Genomic DNA, 20,267 nt, shown 5'->3' on the forward strand with positions numbered 1-20,267 from the left:
TTAGAACCTGGTTGTGTTTTCCAGTCTTTTGTTTTTACTAGCAAAGTGCAAAGACATTTTCGTTCAAGTTTCTGCTTGAATTTGGTTAAAAGGACAGTGAATTGGTTCATACTTTGAGAACATGTTCCCAAGCTCCTGTGTGTATCAGACACAGTTTTTTCTCTTAGAGATTATTCTGAACTGAAGACGTGTATCCACGTTAAGTCTTAGCCTATTGGTGATAGTCATTTACTCTGAGTAGTCTGTAATGTGTCTTGTAGTTCATGTACACTGTAATTGTTTGAATGTTAATTATTTAGTGACAAATTATATTAGTTGAATTGAGTAAATGCATTCCTCGTTTTACAGAGTAGTTCTTTGATTGATTATACGTTCATAATTTAGTAGGTCTATTGATAGATGTTATATAACCTACACATGCTTGGGTAACACCTTGACATCTCTGATCTGCTTGCCTCAATAAATTAATGGTAGAACATTGGTTGCCAGGATTAGCAATTTGTATCTAGTCTCTTAATAATTGCATAAGGTGCAAGTTAGACACATGTTCATTATAGCCATACTACGTGGTGATGAGAGGCTAGCTACCTTGACTAGATCCTCTAGAGACAGGGCCTGTTGCATTTATTCACATAATATTGGAGTCAAATTGATAAATGTAGTTTATTATTATATATAGTAAATGGTGACCCGTCCTCAGACGATGGGGATTTCTACACCCCTACACAGCTGTCCCCCTGAGCAGCATGATTCACTAGGCAGGGTTGGGCCCATCGTTAGATGGTCACGGTCATTCATAGAAAGGTCAGAGTTACTAAATCATCCAGTGGATGGGCTGTAAGTTGCACAATAGATTGTATTATAGTAGAATACATTCACTTACAAGTGTCCCTGCTTTTGGACAGTTTAAGGATATCTGTATTTCTGCCCTGTCTTGGTATAGCAAGGCTTCACAGTCACCTAAAACAGCAGTACAACCTGGCATGCCTCTATCTCAGAGATGATGTCCTAGTTGATGGTGGGCAACGGCCCAGGACATGAATCACTGCTCTGCCACTGGGTTATAATCACTCAGGGAGCTATAAATCTCCATCTGTGTGTGTGTTGTGTGTGTGGTGTGTGTGTGTGAGTGTTTGTGTCTGTGTGTTGTGTGTTCAACAGGGTGGTTGATGATATTGCTTTATGATTACAGTGTTTCAACAAGCCGATAGCGGCTCACAAAGCATGGCTCGCCCAGCCAAAACATCACAGATACATGTTTAATTCAGCGAGAGAGGGAGGGAGAAAGATAAAGCACGATACAGGCCGAGGGAGAGAGAGGGAGAGAGAGAGAGAGAGAGAGAGAGAGAGAGAGAGAGAGAGAGAGAGAGAGAGAGAGAGAGAGAGAGAGAGAGAGAGAGAGAGAGAGAGAGAGAAAGCGAGAGAGAAAGCGAGAGAGAGAAAGCGAGAGAGAGAGAGAGAAAGCAAGAGAGAGAGAAAAAGTGAGAGAGATAGAGAGAAAGCGAGAGAGTGAGAGAGCGAGAGAAAGCGAGAGAAAGCAAGCGAGAGAGCGAGAGAGAGAAAGCGAGAGAGAGAAAGCGAGAGAGAGAAAGCGAGAGAGAGAAAGCGAGCGAGAGAGCGAGAGAGAGAGAGAGAGAGAAAGCGAGAGAGAGAGTTTGAGTTTTATAAAACCTTTATTTTATACTTAATTATTAACACAAATAATGGCACACTGTGCCTTTTCAGAAATTAAACAACACATTTAAATAAAATAAAAGAAATATATAAAAATATAAAATAATTGGATATATACAGTTGAAGTCAGAAGTTTACATACACTTAGGTTGGAGTCATTAAAACTAGTTTTTCAACCACTCCACACATTTCTTGTTAACAAACTATAGTTTTGGCTAGTCGGTTAGGACATCTACTTTGTGCATGACACAAGTAATTTTTCCAACAATTGTTTACAGACACATTATTTCAATTATAATTCACTGTATCACAATTCCAGTGGGTCAGAAGTTTACATACACTAAGTTGACTGTGCCTTTGAACAGCTTGGAAAATTCCAGAAAATGATGTCATGGTTTTAGAAGCTTCTGATAGGCTAATTGACATCATTTGAGTCAATTGGAGGTGTACCTGTGGATGTATTTCAAGGCCTACCTTCAAACCCAGTGCCTCTTTGCTTGACATCATGGGGAAATAAAAAGAAATCAGCCAAGACCTCAGAAAATAAATTGTAGACCTCCACAAGTCTAGTTCATCCTTGGGAGCAATTTCCAAATGCCTGAAGGTACCACATTCATCTGTACAAACAATAGTACACAAGTATATACACCATAGGACCACACAGCCGTCATACCGCTCAGGAAGGAGACACGTTCTGTCTCCTAGAGATGAACGTACTTTGATGCGAAAAGTGCAAATCAATCCCAGAACAACAGCAAAGGACCTTGTGAAGATGCTGGAGGAAACCTATCAACCATGAGCCTCAAACTATCCACCTCTACTTGATTTTTCACTAAAATAACTACATCATCAGCATAGGCTGAGAGACGAATAGGAGGAATATCCTCTGAAAGGTACACCCCTTCAATGCGACTTCTAATGCTATTTAGTAGTGGCTCTATTGCGATGGCATATAACATTCCTGACAAAGAACACCCCTGCCTGATACCTCTACACACTTTAAAAGGAGCACTCATGCCACCGTTAACTTTCAGTACAATAAAACCAGAGCTGAAACCAAATGCCTCAAAAGTGCGCCATAAGTATTGATGTTCAACTCGGTCAAATGCCTTTTCCTGATCAACTGAAATTAGACCAGCATCTAACCCAATAGCCCTAGAGACTTCCAAAAAATTCCCTATCTGCCTGCCGGGAACACAGTAGGACTGGTCCGTATGTATTATTTCCCCATCACCTCCCTCAGCATGTTGGACAAAGCCTTGGACAGGATCTTATAATCAGTGCACAATAAAGCCACCGGTCTCCAGTTCTTTACCTCCCTAGGGGTGAAATTTTACTGACTCAATAAAAAATTCACTTTCAGGAAAAAAATCTGTTAAATTATATTCCTGCATATTTTTCTTCCCTTTTGTCAATTTCAGAAATTGACATACCTTCTCAATCCCATACCTCCCTTCCACACCATTTCTCTCGCTACTTTGTTGTGATGCGTCAGATGACTCACAACTTCATCATCTCTACAACCTGTTTATCCTCAACTGATTTATCAATCTCTACCTTCCTTTTAGAATTAGAACCTTCATCACCCCTTAAATTCTTCCTCTTACTCCTCGGTACGTTGAAAACAGCTGCTTCATTTTCCATTGTTTCAATCTCCTCTTGAACTCCAAATTCATTTTCCAGGACCGACTCAGCGACCCCAGTCGCAGTCTCACCGGCTGTTTCCCCTCCCTCTTTGTTCTGATCTACCACAATTGCCCCCGTATCCACACTGCTTTCCTTTCCTACTTTTCCAACCATATCTGCCCACCTTCTCCCTTCCCCTGAACCCTTAGCATGTTCTTCCCTTCGCAGTGGTGCATTAGCTGCACCAGCGCTAGAGTTGCTACCGGGCTCTGCGCGCTCATTCTCAGGACAATAACGTACCAAATGCCCCTCTCTTCCACAGCCAAAGCATTTAATTGATTCAGTAGAAGCATAGAAAAAATCATACAATGTGATTTTATGGATTTTTGTTTTAGATTCCGTCTCTCACAGTTGAAGTGTACCTATGATAAAAATTACAGACCTCTACATGCTTTGTAAGTAGGAAAATCGGCAAAAATCGGCAGTGTATCAAATACTTGTTCTCCCCACTGTACGTGCTTAGTGACAGTGAGACAAGATTAACATTTACATTTACGTCATTTAGCAGACGCTCTTATCCAGAGCGACTTACAGTTAGTGAGTGCATACATTATTTTTATTTTTTCATACTAGCCCCCCGTGGGAATCGAACCCACAACCCTGGCGTTGCAAACGCCATGCTCTACCAACTGAGCTACATCCCTGCCGGCCATTCCCTCCCCTACCCTGGACGACGCTGGGCCAATTGTGCGCCGCCCCATGGGCCCAAGATAACCTTAAAACAACTAAACTAATCAATATACAGTGAGGGAAAAAAGTATTTGATCCCCTGCTGATTTTGTACGTTTGCCCACTGACAAAGACATGATCAGTCTATAATTTTAATGGTAGGTTTATTTGAACAGTGAGAGACAGAATAACAACAAATAAATCCAGAAAAACGCATGTCAAAAATGTTATAAATTGATTTGCATTTTAATGAGGGAAATAAGTATTTGACCCCCTCTCAATCAGAAAGATTTCTGGCTCCCAAGTGTCTTTTATACAGGTAATGAGCTGAGATTAGGAGCACACTCTTAAAGGGAGTGCTCCTAATCTCAGTTTGTTACCTGTATAAAAGACACCTGTCCACAGAAGCAATCAATCAATCAGATTCCAAACTCTCCACCATGGCCAAGACCAAAGAGCTCTCCAAGGATGTCAGGGATAAGATCGTAGACCTACACAAGGCTGGAATGGGCTATAAGACCATCGCCAAGCAGCTTGGTGAGAAGGTGACAACCGTTGGTGCGATTATTCGCAAATGGAAGAAACACAAAAGAACTGTAAATCTCCCTCGGCCTGGGGCTCCATGCAAGATCTCACCTCGTGGAGTTGCAATGATCATGAGAACAGTGAGGAATCAGCCCAGAACTACACGGGAGGATCTTGTCAATGATCTCAAGGCAGCTGGGACCATAGTCACCAAGAAAACAATTGGTAACACACTACGCCGTGAAGGACTGAAATCCTGCAGCGCCTGCAAGGTCCCCCTGCTCAAGAAAGCACATATACAGGCCCGTCTTAAGTTTGCCAATGAACGTCTGAATGATTCAGAGGAGAACTGGGTGAAAGTGTTGTGGTCAGATGAGACCAAAATTGAGCTCTTTGGCATCAACTCAACTCGCTGTGTTTGGAGCAGGAGGAATGCTGCCTATGACCCCAAGAACACCATCCCCACCGTCAAACATGGAGGTGGAAACATTATGCTTTGGGGGTGTTTTTCTGCTAAGGGGACAGGACAACTTCACTGCATCAAAGGGACGATGGACGGGGCCATGTACCGTCAAATCTTGGGTGAGAACCTCCTTCCCTCAGCCAGGGCATTGAAAATGGGTCGTGGATGGGTATTCCAGCATAACAATGACCCAAAAACACACGGCCAAGGCAACAAAGGAGTGGCTCAAGAAGAAGCACATTAAGGTCCTGGAGTGGCCTAGCCAGTCTCCAGACCTTAATCCCATAGAAAATCTGTGGAGGGAGCTGAAGGTTCGAGTTGCCAAACGTCAGCCTCGAAACCTTAATGACTTGGAGAAGATCTGCAAAGAGGAGTGGGACAAAATCCCTCCTGAGATGTGTGCAAACCTGGTGGCCAACTACAAGAAACGTCTGACCTCTGTGATTGCCAACAAGGGTTTTGTCACCAAGTAATAAGTCATGTTTTGAAGAGGGGTCAAATACTTATTTCCCTCATTAAAATGCAAATCAATTTATAACATTTTTGACATTCATTTTTCTGGATTTTTTTGTTGTTATTCTGTCTCTCACTGTTCAAATAAACCTACCATTAAAATTATAGACTGATCATGTCTTTGTCAGTGGGCAAACGTACAAAATCAGCAGGGGATCAAATACTTTTTTCCCTCACTGTATATATATATATACACACACACATACACACACTGAAAACACCAAAACCCAATAGAGTGAAAAAATGTCAGTCACTCCCACAATCGCTCCTGCTTCCCGACTCACTCGAACGAGAGAGAGAGAGAGAGAGAGAGAGAGAGAGAGAGAGAGAGAGAGAGAGATAGAGAGAGAGAGAGAGAGAGAGAGAAAAACTAATAACAATGTGGTCTATAGAGAACAGATCTTCAGGGTCTGTCTCCTGATCCACTCTTCAATATCTCTACCCCAATAACCCAAACACAGGGGCCACTATGATCACAGTGCCTAGACTTCCACCATGAGACACCGGTGATGTTGTCTGTGTGTTTATAAAGGTATAACACCTATACTCACAGCAATGAGGATCTGTGTTCCACTGTGTAGGACCTCTATGTACTGGTACTCCATGAGACAGCCCATGACAGAGATGTAGGACTGGCTGTCCACGGTGCGGACACCTGGCTGGGTCATCTCTCTCCTCACACACCCTGGACCGTGTTCACTCCACCACGAGTGGTGAGCCGAGATGTTAAACGTCAGCATGTCACTGTCCTGTAACAAGAGGTAACACACATGTTGAATACACGCATTAACATGTAACAAAATATACACAGACAAACATACACACATTTGTAAATAGACGAACACACATGGAACTGCACAAACACACACACACACACACAAACGTCAATCAATACCCCAATACAGCAATCTAACCCCACAGCTGCCCCACAGCCAGAAGGTCTAACTGAGAAGCTCCCTATTAACACTGTCATTGTTATTCACTCATACACCCTAAGGCACAAATCAATCCTCCACATGACTAGATCCAAGGTTAATTCACAGGGAGGGATCACTGTCGGGGTGTGTGTGTGTGTGTGTGTACTATCATTACAGGGTTTGAATGAGTCAGAAGGTGTGTGTAGGGGGGATGGTATATGGTGGTAGGGGGTGCATAGCGGATTTGGTTGGGGCCAGAATCAGGATCAGTGTGTGTCGTCCATTAGCTGTCTACCCTCCCGGCCAATATATTCAGTGTTGGGAGAGCAGGCTGGCTCCATCTGTTGTGTTGCAGCCCAGCCCCAGCCCCCAGCAGCTGGCCTCTACACACCTCATTATACAAGCAGAGAACAGGCTGAGCCGGGGCCCACCACACCCACCAACCAACCCACCCACCCACACACACACACACACACACACACACACACACACACACACACACACACACACACACACACACACCTCTGTCCCCAACCAACCACAGATCCAACTATTTGGGGCATGAATATTCATTTTCACTCAGATCAATGTAGATCCCCATCACTGACTGAGTCCATCTGGGTGTGACGAAGAGACACAGAGCTGATCAACAAAGGACAGGGAGGGAATGGACAAAGGAGAGGAGTGGAGTGGAGGAGGAGGGGTCAGGCCAGGGTGCGACAGGAAAGAAGGGAGAGCGAGAGTAAAATAGAAATGGACAGAGAAGAGGAGAAAAGAGCAGAGGAGTCGAGGAGGGGGAAGAGGAAAGGATGGATGGATGGATGGATGGATGGATGGATGGATGGATGGATGGATGGATGAAGTGATGGAAGGGGAGGTGACAGCACACACATACTGTACCTCTCTTTGTCCAGATTAACACTTCATCTGCAAAAAGGAACCCCGGGAGAGCAGTTGGGATTTGGAGCAACCAGACTGGATGGTGCAAAGTGCAGTCATAGTGGTGTGTGTGTGTGTGTGTGTGTGTGTGTGTGTGTGTGTGTGTGTGTGTGTGTGCTTAGAAGGGAGGGGTGATGTGTTTCAGTAGGTGAAATGGACAGCTTGATCCTTGGACAGAGACGGGTCAGTATAGTGTGAGAGCCCTCTATATAGTGAAGTTGACTGAAGTATACAAAGGAAAACCAAACCACTCTTTCACATCTTCTGTCATGTTTTATTACAATGTCGTTATCTCTTCTTAGCAGCGTGAGCTTTGGCATAATAAAATCTAAGACACTAACTGGCTAAATATTTGGGTATACCAGACAAAGCCAAATTGCCTGAGACACACTCACGCACAGACTGTCCATAAGGCCATAAGATTCGGAGTAGGCCTATTAGTGTGTCACAGAGTGTTTTCGGTGTTAGCCCTCTAATTGGACGAGGAGCTGATTTAACCCCTCGTAGCCTGACTGTGACTCCACATGAGACAGATAGGACACCCGGGGTTAACCCTGGACAGGGGTGGGACAGTGTCATGAGAACTAGGGCAAATATAGCTAACTAGTATCAGCCTAACACACGGCAGCATGATGGCAGAATGAAAGCAGCATGAGCAGTTAACTACAGCCTATCTTTATATGTCTAACTCTCTCTAGTTTTCTATTTCTCTCTCTCTCTCTCACACACACACACACACACACACACACACACACACCTCTCTTCCTCCTGATGGAGAACCACACACAAACACACACACACACACACACACACACACCTCTCTTCCTCCTGATGGAGCACCACACACAAACACACACACACACACACACACACACACACACACACACACACACACCTCTCTTCCTCCTGATGGAGCACCACACACACACACACACACACACACACACACACACACACACACACACACACACACACACACACACACACTCTCTTCCTCCTGATGGAGCACCACACACACACACACACACACACACACACACACACACACACACACACACACACACCTCTCTTCCTCCTGATGGAGCACCACACACAAACACACAGTTCAGATATGATCAAACAGTCTCAGCACTCAGATCACTTCTCACACTGGGAGCAGAGAGGGGAAATTACCATAATCCCAAATGCAACACTCTGTCGGCACGGAAACAGAGACTCAGGAGACCTGTTAGGGTGTGTGTATGTGTGTGTGGCAGTGGGGCATCTTTCTGAGGCTGAGCCCTCTACTCTCTGAACCCTGACACTGAGAATCTTGGAATATGTTTTCCACCACCTGGCTCCCACCTCCCTAGAATGACCACATGTTTTATTCAATGTCACATAAATATATAGACAGACTGTATCTCAAAATGGTGGAAGATACACACAAGTCATGGGAGCTCCAAGATGGAGGACAATTGTCCTGTAGTGTAGTTGCCCTGTAGTGTAGTTGACCTGTAGTTGACCTGTAGTGTAGTTGCCCTGTAGTGTAGTTGACCTATAGTTGACCTGTAGTGTATTTGACCAGTAGTGTAGTTGACCTATAGTTGACCTGTAGTATATTTGACCAGTAGTGTAGTTGACCTGTAGTGTATTTGACCAGTAGTGTAGTTGACCTGTAGTGTAGTTGACCTTTAGACTAGTTTACCTATAGTTGCCCTGTAGTATAGTGGACCTGTAGTGTAGTTGACCTATAGTTGACCAGTAGTGTAGTTGACCTTTAGACTAGTTTACCTATAGTTGCCCTGTAGTATAGTGGACCTGTAGTGTAGTTGACCTATAGTTGACCAGTAGTGTAGTTTACCTGTAGTGTATTTGACCAGTAGTGTAGTTGACCAGTAGTGTAGTTGACCTGTAGTGTATTTGACCAGTAGTGTAGTTGACCTATATTTGACCTGTAGTGTAGTGACCTATAGTTGACCTGTAGGGTGGTTGACCTGTAGTGTAGTATGATGTCTTTTCACAGTGTTGTAGGAACAAGGTTAAATCTATTAGATAGGTAATTATTGGTGCCGCAGAGTCTGAATGCCAAGGATTCCAGTATGTCGAGGGAGCTTACTGGGGTTTATCTTAGAATGATTGATAGATATAATATGCTGACTTAGGGTACAAGGTAATAACATCAAAGAAGGGAGTGCGAACTGATGGTTACCAGATGTTTTTGAAGAAACCTGTTAACATGAAGTATATAAACTGAGATGTTTTCTTTGTCTAGTAGTTCGGATGACAAGAGGTGAAGCATGTGCCATTTGTTAGACGAATCTGGTACCATATCTATTAAATATTTTGTATCAACTCTCCATATAATTGTTTAAGTATATTCTTGCATCCTGAATTACTTGATACCCGAGAAACTCATCATAACATGTAGTTGACCTATAGTTGACCTGTAGTGTAGTTGACCTATAGTTGACCAGTAGTGTAGTTGACCTGTAGTGTATTTGACCAGTAGTGTAGTTGACCTGTAGTGTATTTGATCAGTAGTGTAGTTGACCTTTAGACTAGTTGACCTATAGTTGACCTGTAGTGTAGTTGACCTGTAGTTGACCTGTGAGTCAGAGAGAATAGGGCCTACCTTGGTCAAGCCTCCCACATCCAGGTAGTAACAGATGATGAAGACATTCCAGGCCACCCAGAGAGCCATCCACACTGTGTACTGTATAGGACACAAACACACACCGGTTCACCACATGTTAACTACATGCATGGTGGAACACATAAACACTTACAGACACATAGGTTCATAAAACATCTGAACACATCATACACTGAAATAAGTCAGAACAGAAATGAAAGATCTCAGACTCAATGCTTCGATCCCAGTCTGTGTCACAACCGGCCGTGACCGGGAATCACATAGGGCGGCGCACAATTGGCCCAGCGTCGTCCGGGTTAGGGGAGGGTTTGGCCGGGGGTGGAGTGGGGGCTTTACTTGGCTCATTGCGCTCTAGCGACTCCTTGTGGCGGGCCGGGTGCAGCTGGCTTCCGGGTTAAGCGGGCGGGTGTTAAGGAGCGCGGTTTGGCGGGTCATGTTTCGGAGGACGCATGACTCGACCTTCACCTCTCCCGAGCCCGTTGGGGAGATGCAGCAATGAGACAAGATCGTAATTGAAAATGGGAGAAAAAAGGGGGTAAAATACAACAACAATAAAGAACAACAAAAAAAAGAAATGAAAGATCTCTGTGTGAATGGTGTTATGGAACACACTCTACACTGCACTACATTTACATTTGACATTTAAGTCATTTAGCAGACGCTATTATCCAGAGCGACTTACAAATAGTCGCACTACAACGTTAATTGATTAATGTGTAATACCCCCTCTGGCCTTCATGCTAAAGCTGCTGTAAGTCCATTAAGACTTGAAGGAGTTAGGTTTTAAACCAGCTGAGGGTTTAATGGACGGGCATAAACAGGTCTTAAGATAGAATTCAATTAGCAGTGTAGGTAGGTGGGTGGAGGTAGGCTCTGGGGACACTGGGCATGATGGTAGGTTACAAACAACAAACTAGCCTATATTCTGCATCTGAGACACTTTGAAAAAAGCGATATATCAATCCAATCCATCATCACCCATCAATATGCTCTTTCTGACAGGAAGTTGCTAACCAAACTTCCACCCAAGGCTGAACTTCCACCCAAGGCTGAACCCTGTGAACAGTGATTCACCCTGCGTCATACATCACTCCCTGGTGAGTGAACATGTCAACGCTGATAGAGACAGTAGACAACTTCCCCTCCCTACTCATCCTAACCTAAAGACAGTAGAGAACTTGCCCTCCCTACTCATTGTAACTAAAGAGAGTAGAGAACTTGCCCTCCCTACTCATTGTAACTAAAGACAGTAGAGAACTTACCCTCCCTACTCATCCTAACCTAAAGACAGTAGAGAACTTACCCTCCCTACTCATTGTAACTAAAGACAGTAGAGAACTTACCCTCCCTACTCATTGTAACTAAAGACAGTAGAGAACTTACCCTCCCTACTCATCCTAACCTAAAGACAGTAGAGAACTTACCCTCCCTACTCATCCTAACCTAAAGACAGTAGAGAACTTACCCTCCCTACTCATCCTAACCTAAAGACATGTAGAGAACTTACCCTCCCTACTCATCCTAACCTAAAGACATGTAACATGTTGAGTCACCAAATCCCTTCCCTCCTTTTTTCAAGAACGCTGACACACAAGTATTCTTCCCTCTATCTGCTCTTGCCTTTGGTTACTCTCTCCATTCCACTCCTCTCCCTTCTCTTTTCATCCTCCCTCCTTTTTCCTAAGAAAGCTGACACTATTCCTTCCTTCTTCCTTCTCCTCCCTCCATCCTCTCTTGCCTTTGGTTATTCTCCTCCCTCCATCCTCTCTTGCCTTTGGTTATTCTCCTCCCTCCGACCTCTCACACATTCCTTCCAATCTCTGTCTTTCCCTTCTCCCTCACCCTTTGATTTTCTTTCCACATTAACACCCAAATTGAACGTTGCTAAAATACTTTTTATGTCTTTGTGAATCTTTTATTGTTTCTTAGCTTCATACATCCTGTTTTAATTTAATAAAATAGAAATATGCACTTCCTGTAATGATCTTCTAACTCCAAAAGACTTCAAATATTCATACCCTGTCTGGGAGCTATGCTAGAGAATTCTAGTGTTCTTCAATCTAGAACCTTCTGCTGTTCCTTAATCTGGAACATTAGTATTCTTCAATCTTCCAGTGTTCTTCAATGTAGAACATTCTAGTGTTCTTCAATCTAGAACAATATAGTGTTCTTCAATATAGAACCTTTCGGTGTTCCTTAATATACAATGAACAAAAATATAAACACAACATGTAAAGTGTTTCATGAGCTGAAATAAAAAATCCCAGACATTTTCTATACACACAAAAAACTTATTTCTCAAAAATATGGTGCACAAATTTGTTTACATCCATATTGGTGAGCATTTCTCCTTTGCCAAGATAATCCATCCACCTTACAGGTGTGGCATATCAAGAAGCTGATTAAACAGCATGATCATTACACAGGTGCACCTTGTGCTGGGGATAATAAAAGGCCACTTTAAAATGTGCAGTTTTGTCACACAACACAATGCCACAAATGTCTCAAGTTTTGAGGGAGCTGTTGCCAGATATTTGAATGTTAATTTCTCTACCATAAGCTGACTCCAACGTCGTTTTAGAGAATTTGGCAGTATGTCCAACCGGCCTCACAACCGCAGACCATGTGTAACCCCGCCAGCCCAGGACCTCCACATCAGGCTTCTTCGCCTACGAAATTGTCTGAGGAGCGGTGGGGGGAGGGGTGCTGAGGAGTATTTCTGTCTGTAATGAAGCCCTGATTGGCTGGGCCAGGCTCCCCAGTGGGTGGGCCTATGTCCTCATGGGCCCACCCATGGCTGCACCCCTGCCCAGTCATGTGAAATCCATAGATTAGGGCCTAGTACATTTATTTACATTGACTGATTTGCTTATATGAAGTGTAACTCAGTAAAATCTTTTAAATTATTGCATGTAGCATTTATATTTTTGTTCAGTATAGAACATTAGTGTTCTTCAATCTAGAACCTTCTAGGACATTCCATTGTGTTTTTCAAACCTGGTCCTGGAGTGCTACAAGATGGCTTTTGTTCTTGCCCAGTACTAACACACCTAATTCAGCTAATCAAGAGGTGCTGTAACCCCCACCCCTAACCCCTCAGATTTAACCAAATCCTAAATCCAGCTGGATTTGTGCTGAGGTGGGCTTTAGGGTGCACTCTGTTTGAGTGTGAAATGAATGAGTTGAGTCATTAATTACATGTAATTACTGATGGATTAATAGATTAAGACGACAAACAATGTGTTCAGGGAAAGGGCCGGGGATCTTGGGAGTTTGGATAAACTGTTAAATACAATTTAGGCTGACACGTGTGTGTACATACATGTGTGCGTCTGTGTGTGTGTGTGTATGTGTGTGTTTGTACTCACCACCACAATGTAGCGTGGTCGGTACTGTATGGTGCCGAAGAGGCCAAGGATGACGATGATGATGTGGAAGAAGTTGGCCAGAATGGGCGCCCACTGGTACCCCAGGAAGTCAAACACCTGTCTCTCCAATGCCACCAACTGCAGAGAGAGAGGGCGAGAGCGAGAGCGAGAGCGAGAGCGAGGAAGGGAAGGGGAGGGTTAGAAAGACTGAACTTGGGTGATGAAAGTAAATTACATCCAATTGAGCAAGGAATCTCCAAAGTACACTATAGGCAAGGTCCATTACCCAACCAACCACAACGTACAACAACAGTATCCTATAATCCAATGTGACACATCCATCCACATCCAAATGAAAGAATGCATCAGCGTAATCATCCATTCAGAATTTAATCAGTCTTATTTCCACCCAGCCCTGAATCACTGAATGTGACTGTGAGATGTGGCCTCAGAACACAAGACTCCTCCAGCTGAGACTCTATATTGCCCAGAGGGACACAGACCTACACAAATACAGCTTTCATCAAGATAACACAAACCCTTAGGGCCTACTCCCTGCACACACACATACACTACATTACCAAAAGTATGTGGACGCCTGCTCGTCGAACATCTAATTCCAAAATAATGGGTATTAACGCTATAACAGCCTCCATTCTTCTGGGAAGGCTTTCCACTAGATGTTGGAACATTGCTGCGGAGACTTGCTTCCATTCAGCCACAAGAGCATTAGTGAGGTCGGGCACTGATGTTGGGCAATTAGGCCTGGCTCGCAGTCGGCGTTCCAATTCATCCCAAAGGTGTTCAATAAGTTTGAGGTCAGGGCTCTGTGCAGGCCAGTCAAGTTCTTCCACACGGTCTCGACAAACCATTTCTGTATGGACCTCGCCTTGTGCACGGGGGCATTGCCATGCTGAAACAGGAAAGATTTCTCTTCACTGGGACTAAGGGGTCTAGCCCAAACCATGTCCAGAGTCCAATGGCGGCGAGCTTTACACCACTCCAGCCGACGCTTGGCATTGCGCATGGTGATCTTAGGCTTGTGTGCGGCTGCTCGGCAATGGAAACAAATTTCATGAAGCTCCTGACGAACAGGTCTTGTGCTGACGTTGTTTCCAGAGGCAGTTTGGAAGTCGGTAGTGAGTGTTGCAACCGAGGACAGACGATTTTTACACGCTACACAGTTTAGCACTCGGCGGTCCCATTCTGTGAGCTTGTGTGGCCTACCACTTCGTGCTGAGCCGTTGTTGCTCCTAGACATTTCCACTTCACAATAACAGCACTTACAGTTGACCAGGGCAGCTCTAGCAGGGCGGAAATGTTACGAACTGACTTGTTAAAAAGGTCACTATGACTGTGCCACGTTGAAAGTCACTGAGCTCTTCAGTAAGGCCATTCTACTGCCAATGTTTGTCTATGGAGATTGCATGGCTGTGTGCTCGATTTTATACACCTGGCAGCAACGGGTGTGGCTGAAATAGCCGAATCCACTAATTTGAAGGGGTGTCCACATACTTTTGTATATATAGTGTGTATGCACCAACGCACACAGTCTCAGCTCTAACACTGTTATAGCCAGAGTGCTTGCAGGCAGTGTAAGTTATGAGAGAAAAGGCGTTTAGTGAAATAAACAATGACAGATTCATTGATTGGAACGCTGAGCCAAAGGAAAGAACAAGGTTTTCTAGACTTCCTGCCAGAAGCCTCCAGGTCAGTAATGGGAGCGTTATGGGAACGTTATGGGAGTGTTATGGGAGCATTATGGGAACGTTATGTGAGAACAGGGCCTTTTGTAATAATACCTCACCACACATTAAAAAATACACAAAATATACACACACAACCCACACACATGAATGCAGGCACACACACACATAAATATGACTATAAGCCCTCCACAATTAAAGGAGGAAAACACATTCTGCCTCCCCTCCAGACTGCCAGTGCTTTGACATTCTCCCTGACAGAATAAAAAACCAAGTAGGTTGCACCTTTTAGACGGCGAGTCCCTATATGCATCAACTCCATAGTGTTTTGGGGGGGAAACACAGGGGGAATGGAGTATGGTACAGGTGTTTAATTATAATTCTGTCACTAAGGAGCAGTGTGTGTGTGCCTGTGGCGACGGTGTGTTTGCGGCATGTGTCGACATGCCAGCGCCAGCCAACCACACCATGATGGATGAGGGAGAGAGGAATCCTGTCGCCGTGACGATGACAGACACACACACATACACACACACACACAGCCAATATCACTGATGTTAATGAGATGGAAATGTTAACATGGGCCTTGTGAAGCAGGTTCGGGTGTGACAGGAGGAGAGAGAGAGAGAAAGAGAGAAACGGAGAGAAGGAGAGGGTGAGAGGCAATCAAATGCTTCATACAAAACTTGGATGGGCCATGTGTGGTGGATGTGGCTTCTTCCTCAGACCATGTGTGGTGGATGTGGTTTCTTGTGTGGTGGATGTGGTTTCTTGTGTGGTGGATGTGGTTTTTTCCCTGGGCCATGTGTGGTGGATGTGGTTTCTTGTGTGGTGGATGTGGTTTCTTGTGTGGTGGATGTGGTTTCTTGTGAGGTGGATGTGGTTTCTTGTGAGGTGGATGTGGTTTCTTCCCCGGGCCATGTGTGGTGGATGTGGTTTCTTGTGTGGTGGATGTGGTTTCTTGTGTGGTGGATGTGGTTTCTTGTGAGGTGGATGTGGTTTCTTCCCCGGGCCATGTGTGGTGGATGTGGTTTCTTGTGTGGTGGATGTGGTTTCTTCCCTGGGCCATGTGTGGTGGATGTGGTTTCTTGTGTGGTGGATGTGGTTTCTTGTGTGGTGGATGTGGTTTCTTGTGAGGTGGATGTGGTTTCTTCCCCGGGCCATGTGTGGTGGAAGTGGTTTCTTGTGTGGTGGATGTAGTTTTTGATTCAGAATCACTTGCGTGTGAATGTGTGTGTGTCTGTCTCGATAACAACCTTTCTCAGAAAGCAGCGACAGCCTTTACAGACATCCTGTATGAATCACATCTGTAACGACCCTCCCACTCTGTCTGCCGTATTCTCTCTTTGCTCTTGTTTCCTTATTAGGATGCCGGTGGGCGGAGTTGGGAGGGTCGTCAACTACATCCACCACACAAGAAACCACATCCACCACACATGGTCTGGGGAAGAAGTCCCAGCATAAATGGACCTCTTCCACATTCATTGAGGAGACTCTCTCCAGGCAGATACTTTGACTTTGGTTGTGGTATTTTTGTGGCTTTTTGGTTGTTGCTTTGGCACCTCTCAACACCTTTCCATATTACATTTAAGCATGCAAACACTCACTTACACTACTGATTACTGATTACACACACCATTGTTATTTGATTTAGTTTACTTTAGTTCATAAATATATACTTTGAGTATTCCTTGTCTCCACGTGTCTCCCTTTTGTTACGAACTTGAGCCGGTTCGTGACACATCTCACCTCTCCTCTTCAAAAACAACCCTCTGTTTTACTGTACTGGGTGAGTCAGAGCTCTCTGCATAGGCTGTTGTGTGTGTGTGTGTGTGTGTGTGTGTGTGTGTGTGTGTGTGTGTGTGTGTGTGTGTGTAGGGGCTGGGGGTGACCTTTTTATCTCACATAAGTTTTATTGTAGGACATTGTTTGTAGAAAAGGTCATGTCACCTGGTGTTGCAGGTAAAGTATAAATCACATTCTACTATCAACAGAGGACACACAGGGGACAGAGAGAGGGAGATCTTTTCAGGGTTTTGGTTCAGTTGCTATTATAAAAAGTGCTACTCCTAGGCTATATCAAAGAAAGTTGATTGATCTTATTTCTCTGCTTCTTCCCTGTATCATTCACCCGGTGCCAGTAAAACCACTATCTATGTCACAGCTTCCTGTTCTTAATACATCTCAGTGTGTGTTGGTAGGGTGTTATCTCGAACACTCACACCCTAATTAATTCGTTATCAGACGAGGAGGAAGAGATCAAACGTCTTTCCTCTTACACATGTTCACTGTGATCTTCTCAACACTGTCTAATTCCTGTCCCATTCTCTCTCCTCCTTGACTGTGATGTTTAGGAAGCGAGGGCTTTGGGATGATTGAAATGATCGGTCTTTGATCCGAACGTCATGTGACAATGACGGGAAAGATCAAACTCCATTACAAAGCTGTGTGTGTATGTAGAGAGAAAGGAGGTAGATGGAGAGACAGACAGAGAGAGAGAGACATAGAGGGGGGTTAGAGAGAGAGAGGGGGGGGGGGGGTGAGAGGCCAAACCACACGACCAACAACATTAAACACTTTATGAAACACAAAGCCTTCACTATCTCATCCTGGAATATCCAAGGCCTGAGGTCATCTGCATTTGGCCTAAAGAGCAGCAACATGGACTTCACCAAAGAAAATCGGAAATACAGACATTGTCATCTTACAAGCAACATGGTATAGAGGAGACGGACCCACTGGTTGCCCTCTAGGTTACAGAGAGCTGGTAGTCCCATCCACCAAACTACCAGGTGTGAAACAGGGAAGGGACTCAGGGGGTATGCTAATTTGGTATAGAGCAGACCTAACTCACTTTATTAAATTAATCAAAACAGGAACATTTTACATTTGGCCAGAAATTCAAAAGGAAAGTATCTCAACAGAGAAAAATGTCCTCTTGTGTGCTACCTATATCCCCCCACTAGAATCCCCATACTTTAATGAAGACAGCTTCTCCATCCCGGAGGGGGAAATCAAACATTTCCAGGCCCAGGGACATGTACTAGTCTGTGGCGACCTAAATGCCAGAACTGGACAAGAACCTGACACCCTCAGCACACAGGGGGACAAACACCTACCTGGAGGTGACAGCATTCCTTCCCCATATGTCCCCCTAGGCACAACTAACTACGACAATGTAACCAACAAAAACGGGTCACAAGTCCTGCAGCTCTGTCGCACGCTGGGTATGTACATAGTCAATGGTAGGCTTCGAGGGGACTCCTATGGTAGGTACACCTATAGCTCATCTCTTGGCAGTAGTACTGTAGACTACTTTATCACTGACCTCAACCCAGAGTCTCTCAGAGCGTTCACAGTCAGCACACTGACACCCCTATCAAACCACAGCAAAATCACAGTCTACTTGAACAGAGCAATACTCAATCATGAGGCATCAAAGCCAAAGGAACTGAATAATATTAAGAAATGCTATAGATGGAAGGAAAGTAGTGTCGAAACCTACCAAAAAACAATTAGGCAACAACTAATTCAATCCCTTTTAGACAACTTCCTGGACATAACGTTCCACTTTAATAGTGAAGGTGTAAACTTGGCAGTAGAAAATCTAAACAGTATATTTGACCTCTCAGCTTCCCTATCAAATCTAAAAAATATCTAACAGAAAACTGAAGAAAAGTAACAACAATGACAAATGGTTTGATGAAGAATGCAAAAACATAAGATAGAAATTGAGAAACCTATCCAACCAAAAACATAGAGACCCATAAATCCTGAACCTACGCCTTCACTATGGTGAATCACTAAAACAATACAGAAATACAGTACAGAAAAAGAAGGAACAGCATGTCAGATATCAGCTCAATGTAATTGAAGAATCCATAGACTCTAACCACTTCTGGGAAAATTGGAAAACACTAAACAAACAACACAAAGAGCTATCTATCCAAAACAGAGATGTATGGGTAAACCACTTCTCCAATATTTTTGGCCCTATAACAAAGAACAAACAGCAAAAAAATATACGTTATCAAATGCAAATCTTAGAATCAACTATTAAAGACTACCAGAACCCACTGGACTCTCCAATTACATAGAATGAACTACAGGACAGAATACAAACCATCCAACCCAAAAAAGCCTTGTGGTGTTGATGGTATCCTCAATGAAATGATAAAATATACAGACCACATATTCCAATTGGCTATACTTAAACTCTTTAACATCATCCTTAGCTCTGGCATCTTCCCCAATATTTGGAACCAAGGACTGATCACCCCAATCCACAAAAGTGGAGACAAATGTGACCTCAATAACTACCGTGGGATATGCGTCAACAGCATCCTTGGGAAAATCCTCTGCATTATCATTAACAGCAGACTTGTTCATTTCCTGAACTGAGCAAATGTCAAATTGGCTTTTTACCAAATTACCGTATGACAGACCACATATTTACCCTGCACACCCTAATTGACAAACAAACAAACCAAAACAAAGGCAAAGTCTTCTCATGCTTTGTTGATTTCAAAAAAGCTTTTGACTCAATTTGGCATGAGGGTCTGCTGTACAAATTGATGAAAAGTGGTGTTGGGGGGAAAACATACAATATTATAAAATCCATGTACACAAACAACAAGTGTGCGGTTAAAATGGGCAAAAAACACACCGATTTCTTTCCACAGGGCCATGGGGTGAGACAGGGATGCAGTTGAAGCCCCACCCTCTTCAACATATATATCAATGAATTTGCGAGGGCACTAGAACGGTCTGCAGCACACGGCCTCACCCTACTAGAATCTGAAGTCAAATGTCTACTGATGATCTGGTGCTTCTGTCACCAACCAAGGAGGGCCTACAGCAGCACCTAGATCTTCTGCACAGATTCTGTCAGACCTGGGCCCTGACAGTAAATCTCAGTAAGACAAAAATAATGATGTTCCAAAAAAGGTCCAGTTGCCAGGACCACAAATACAAATTCCATCTAGACACCGTTGCCCTAGAGCACACAGAAAACGATACATACCTCGGCCTAAACATCAGCGCCACAGGTAACTTCCACAAAGCTGTGAACGATCTGAGAAACAAGGCAAGAAGGGCCTTCTATGCCATCAAAAGGAACATAAAATTCGACATACCAATTAGGATCTGGCTAAAAATACTTCAATCAGTTAT

The 20,267-nt window shown here is 44.0% G+C and overlaps 1 protein-coding gene across 3 annotated transcripts in view; it reads right to left on the minus strand.

The window, feature by feature from the left end:
• Positions 1-20,267, minus strand: part of LOC121545323 (sodium/potassium-transporting ATPase subunit beta-1-interacting protein 3-like) — a 102,842-nt gene that overhangs the window by 45,449 nt on the left and 37,126 nt on the right. For all 3 annotated transcript variants that reach the window (XM_041855744.1, XM_041855741.1, XM_041855742.1), the window contains exons 2-4: positions 13,390-13,527; positions 10,001-10,081; positions 6,082-6,279 (exon numbers count right to left, since the gene is read on the minus strand). In XM_041855744.1, coding sequence (XP_041711678.1) covers positions 6,082-6,279; positions 10,001-10,081; positions 13,390-13,527 — 417 coding nt within the window. The remainder of the gene's footprint in view (positions 1-6,081; positions 6,280-10,000; positions 10,082-13,389; positions 13,528-20,267) is intronic.

Source organism: Coregonus clupeaformis, chromosome 30 (assembly GCF_020615455.1).
Source record: "Coregonus clupeaformis isolate EN_2021a chromosome 30, ASM2061545v1, whole genome shotgun sequence".
NCBI lineage: Eukaryota > Metazoa > Chordata > Actinopteri > Salmoniformes > Salmonidae > Coregonus > Coregonus clupeaformis.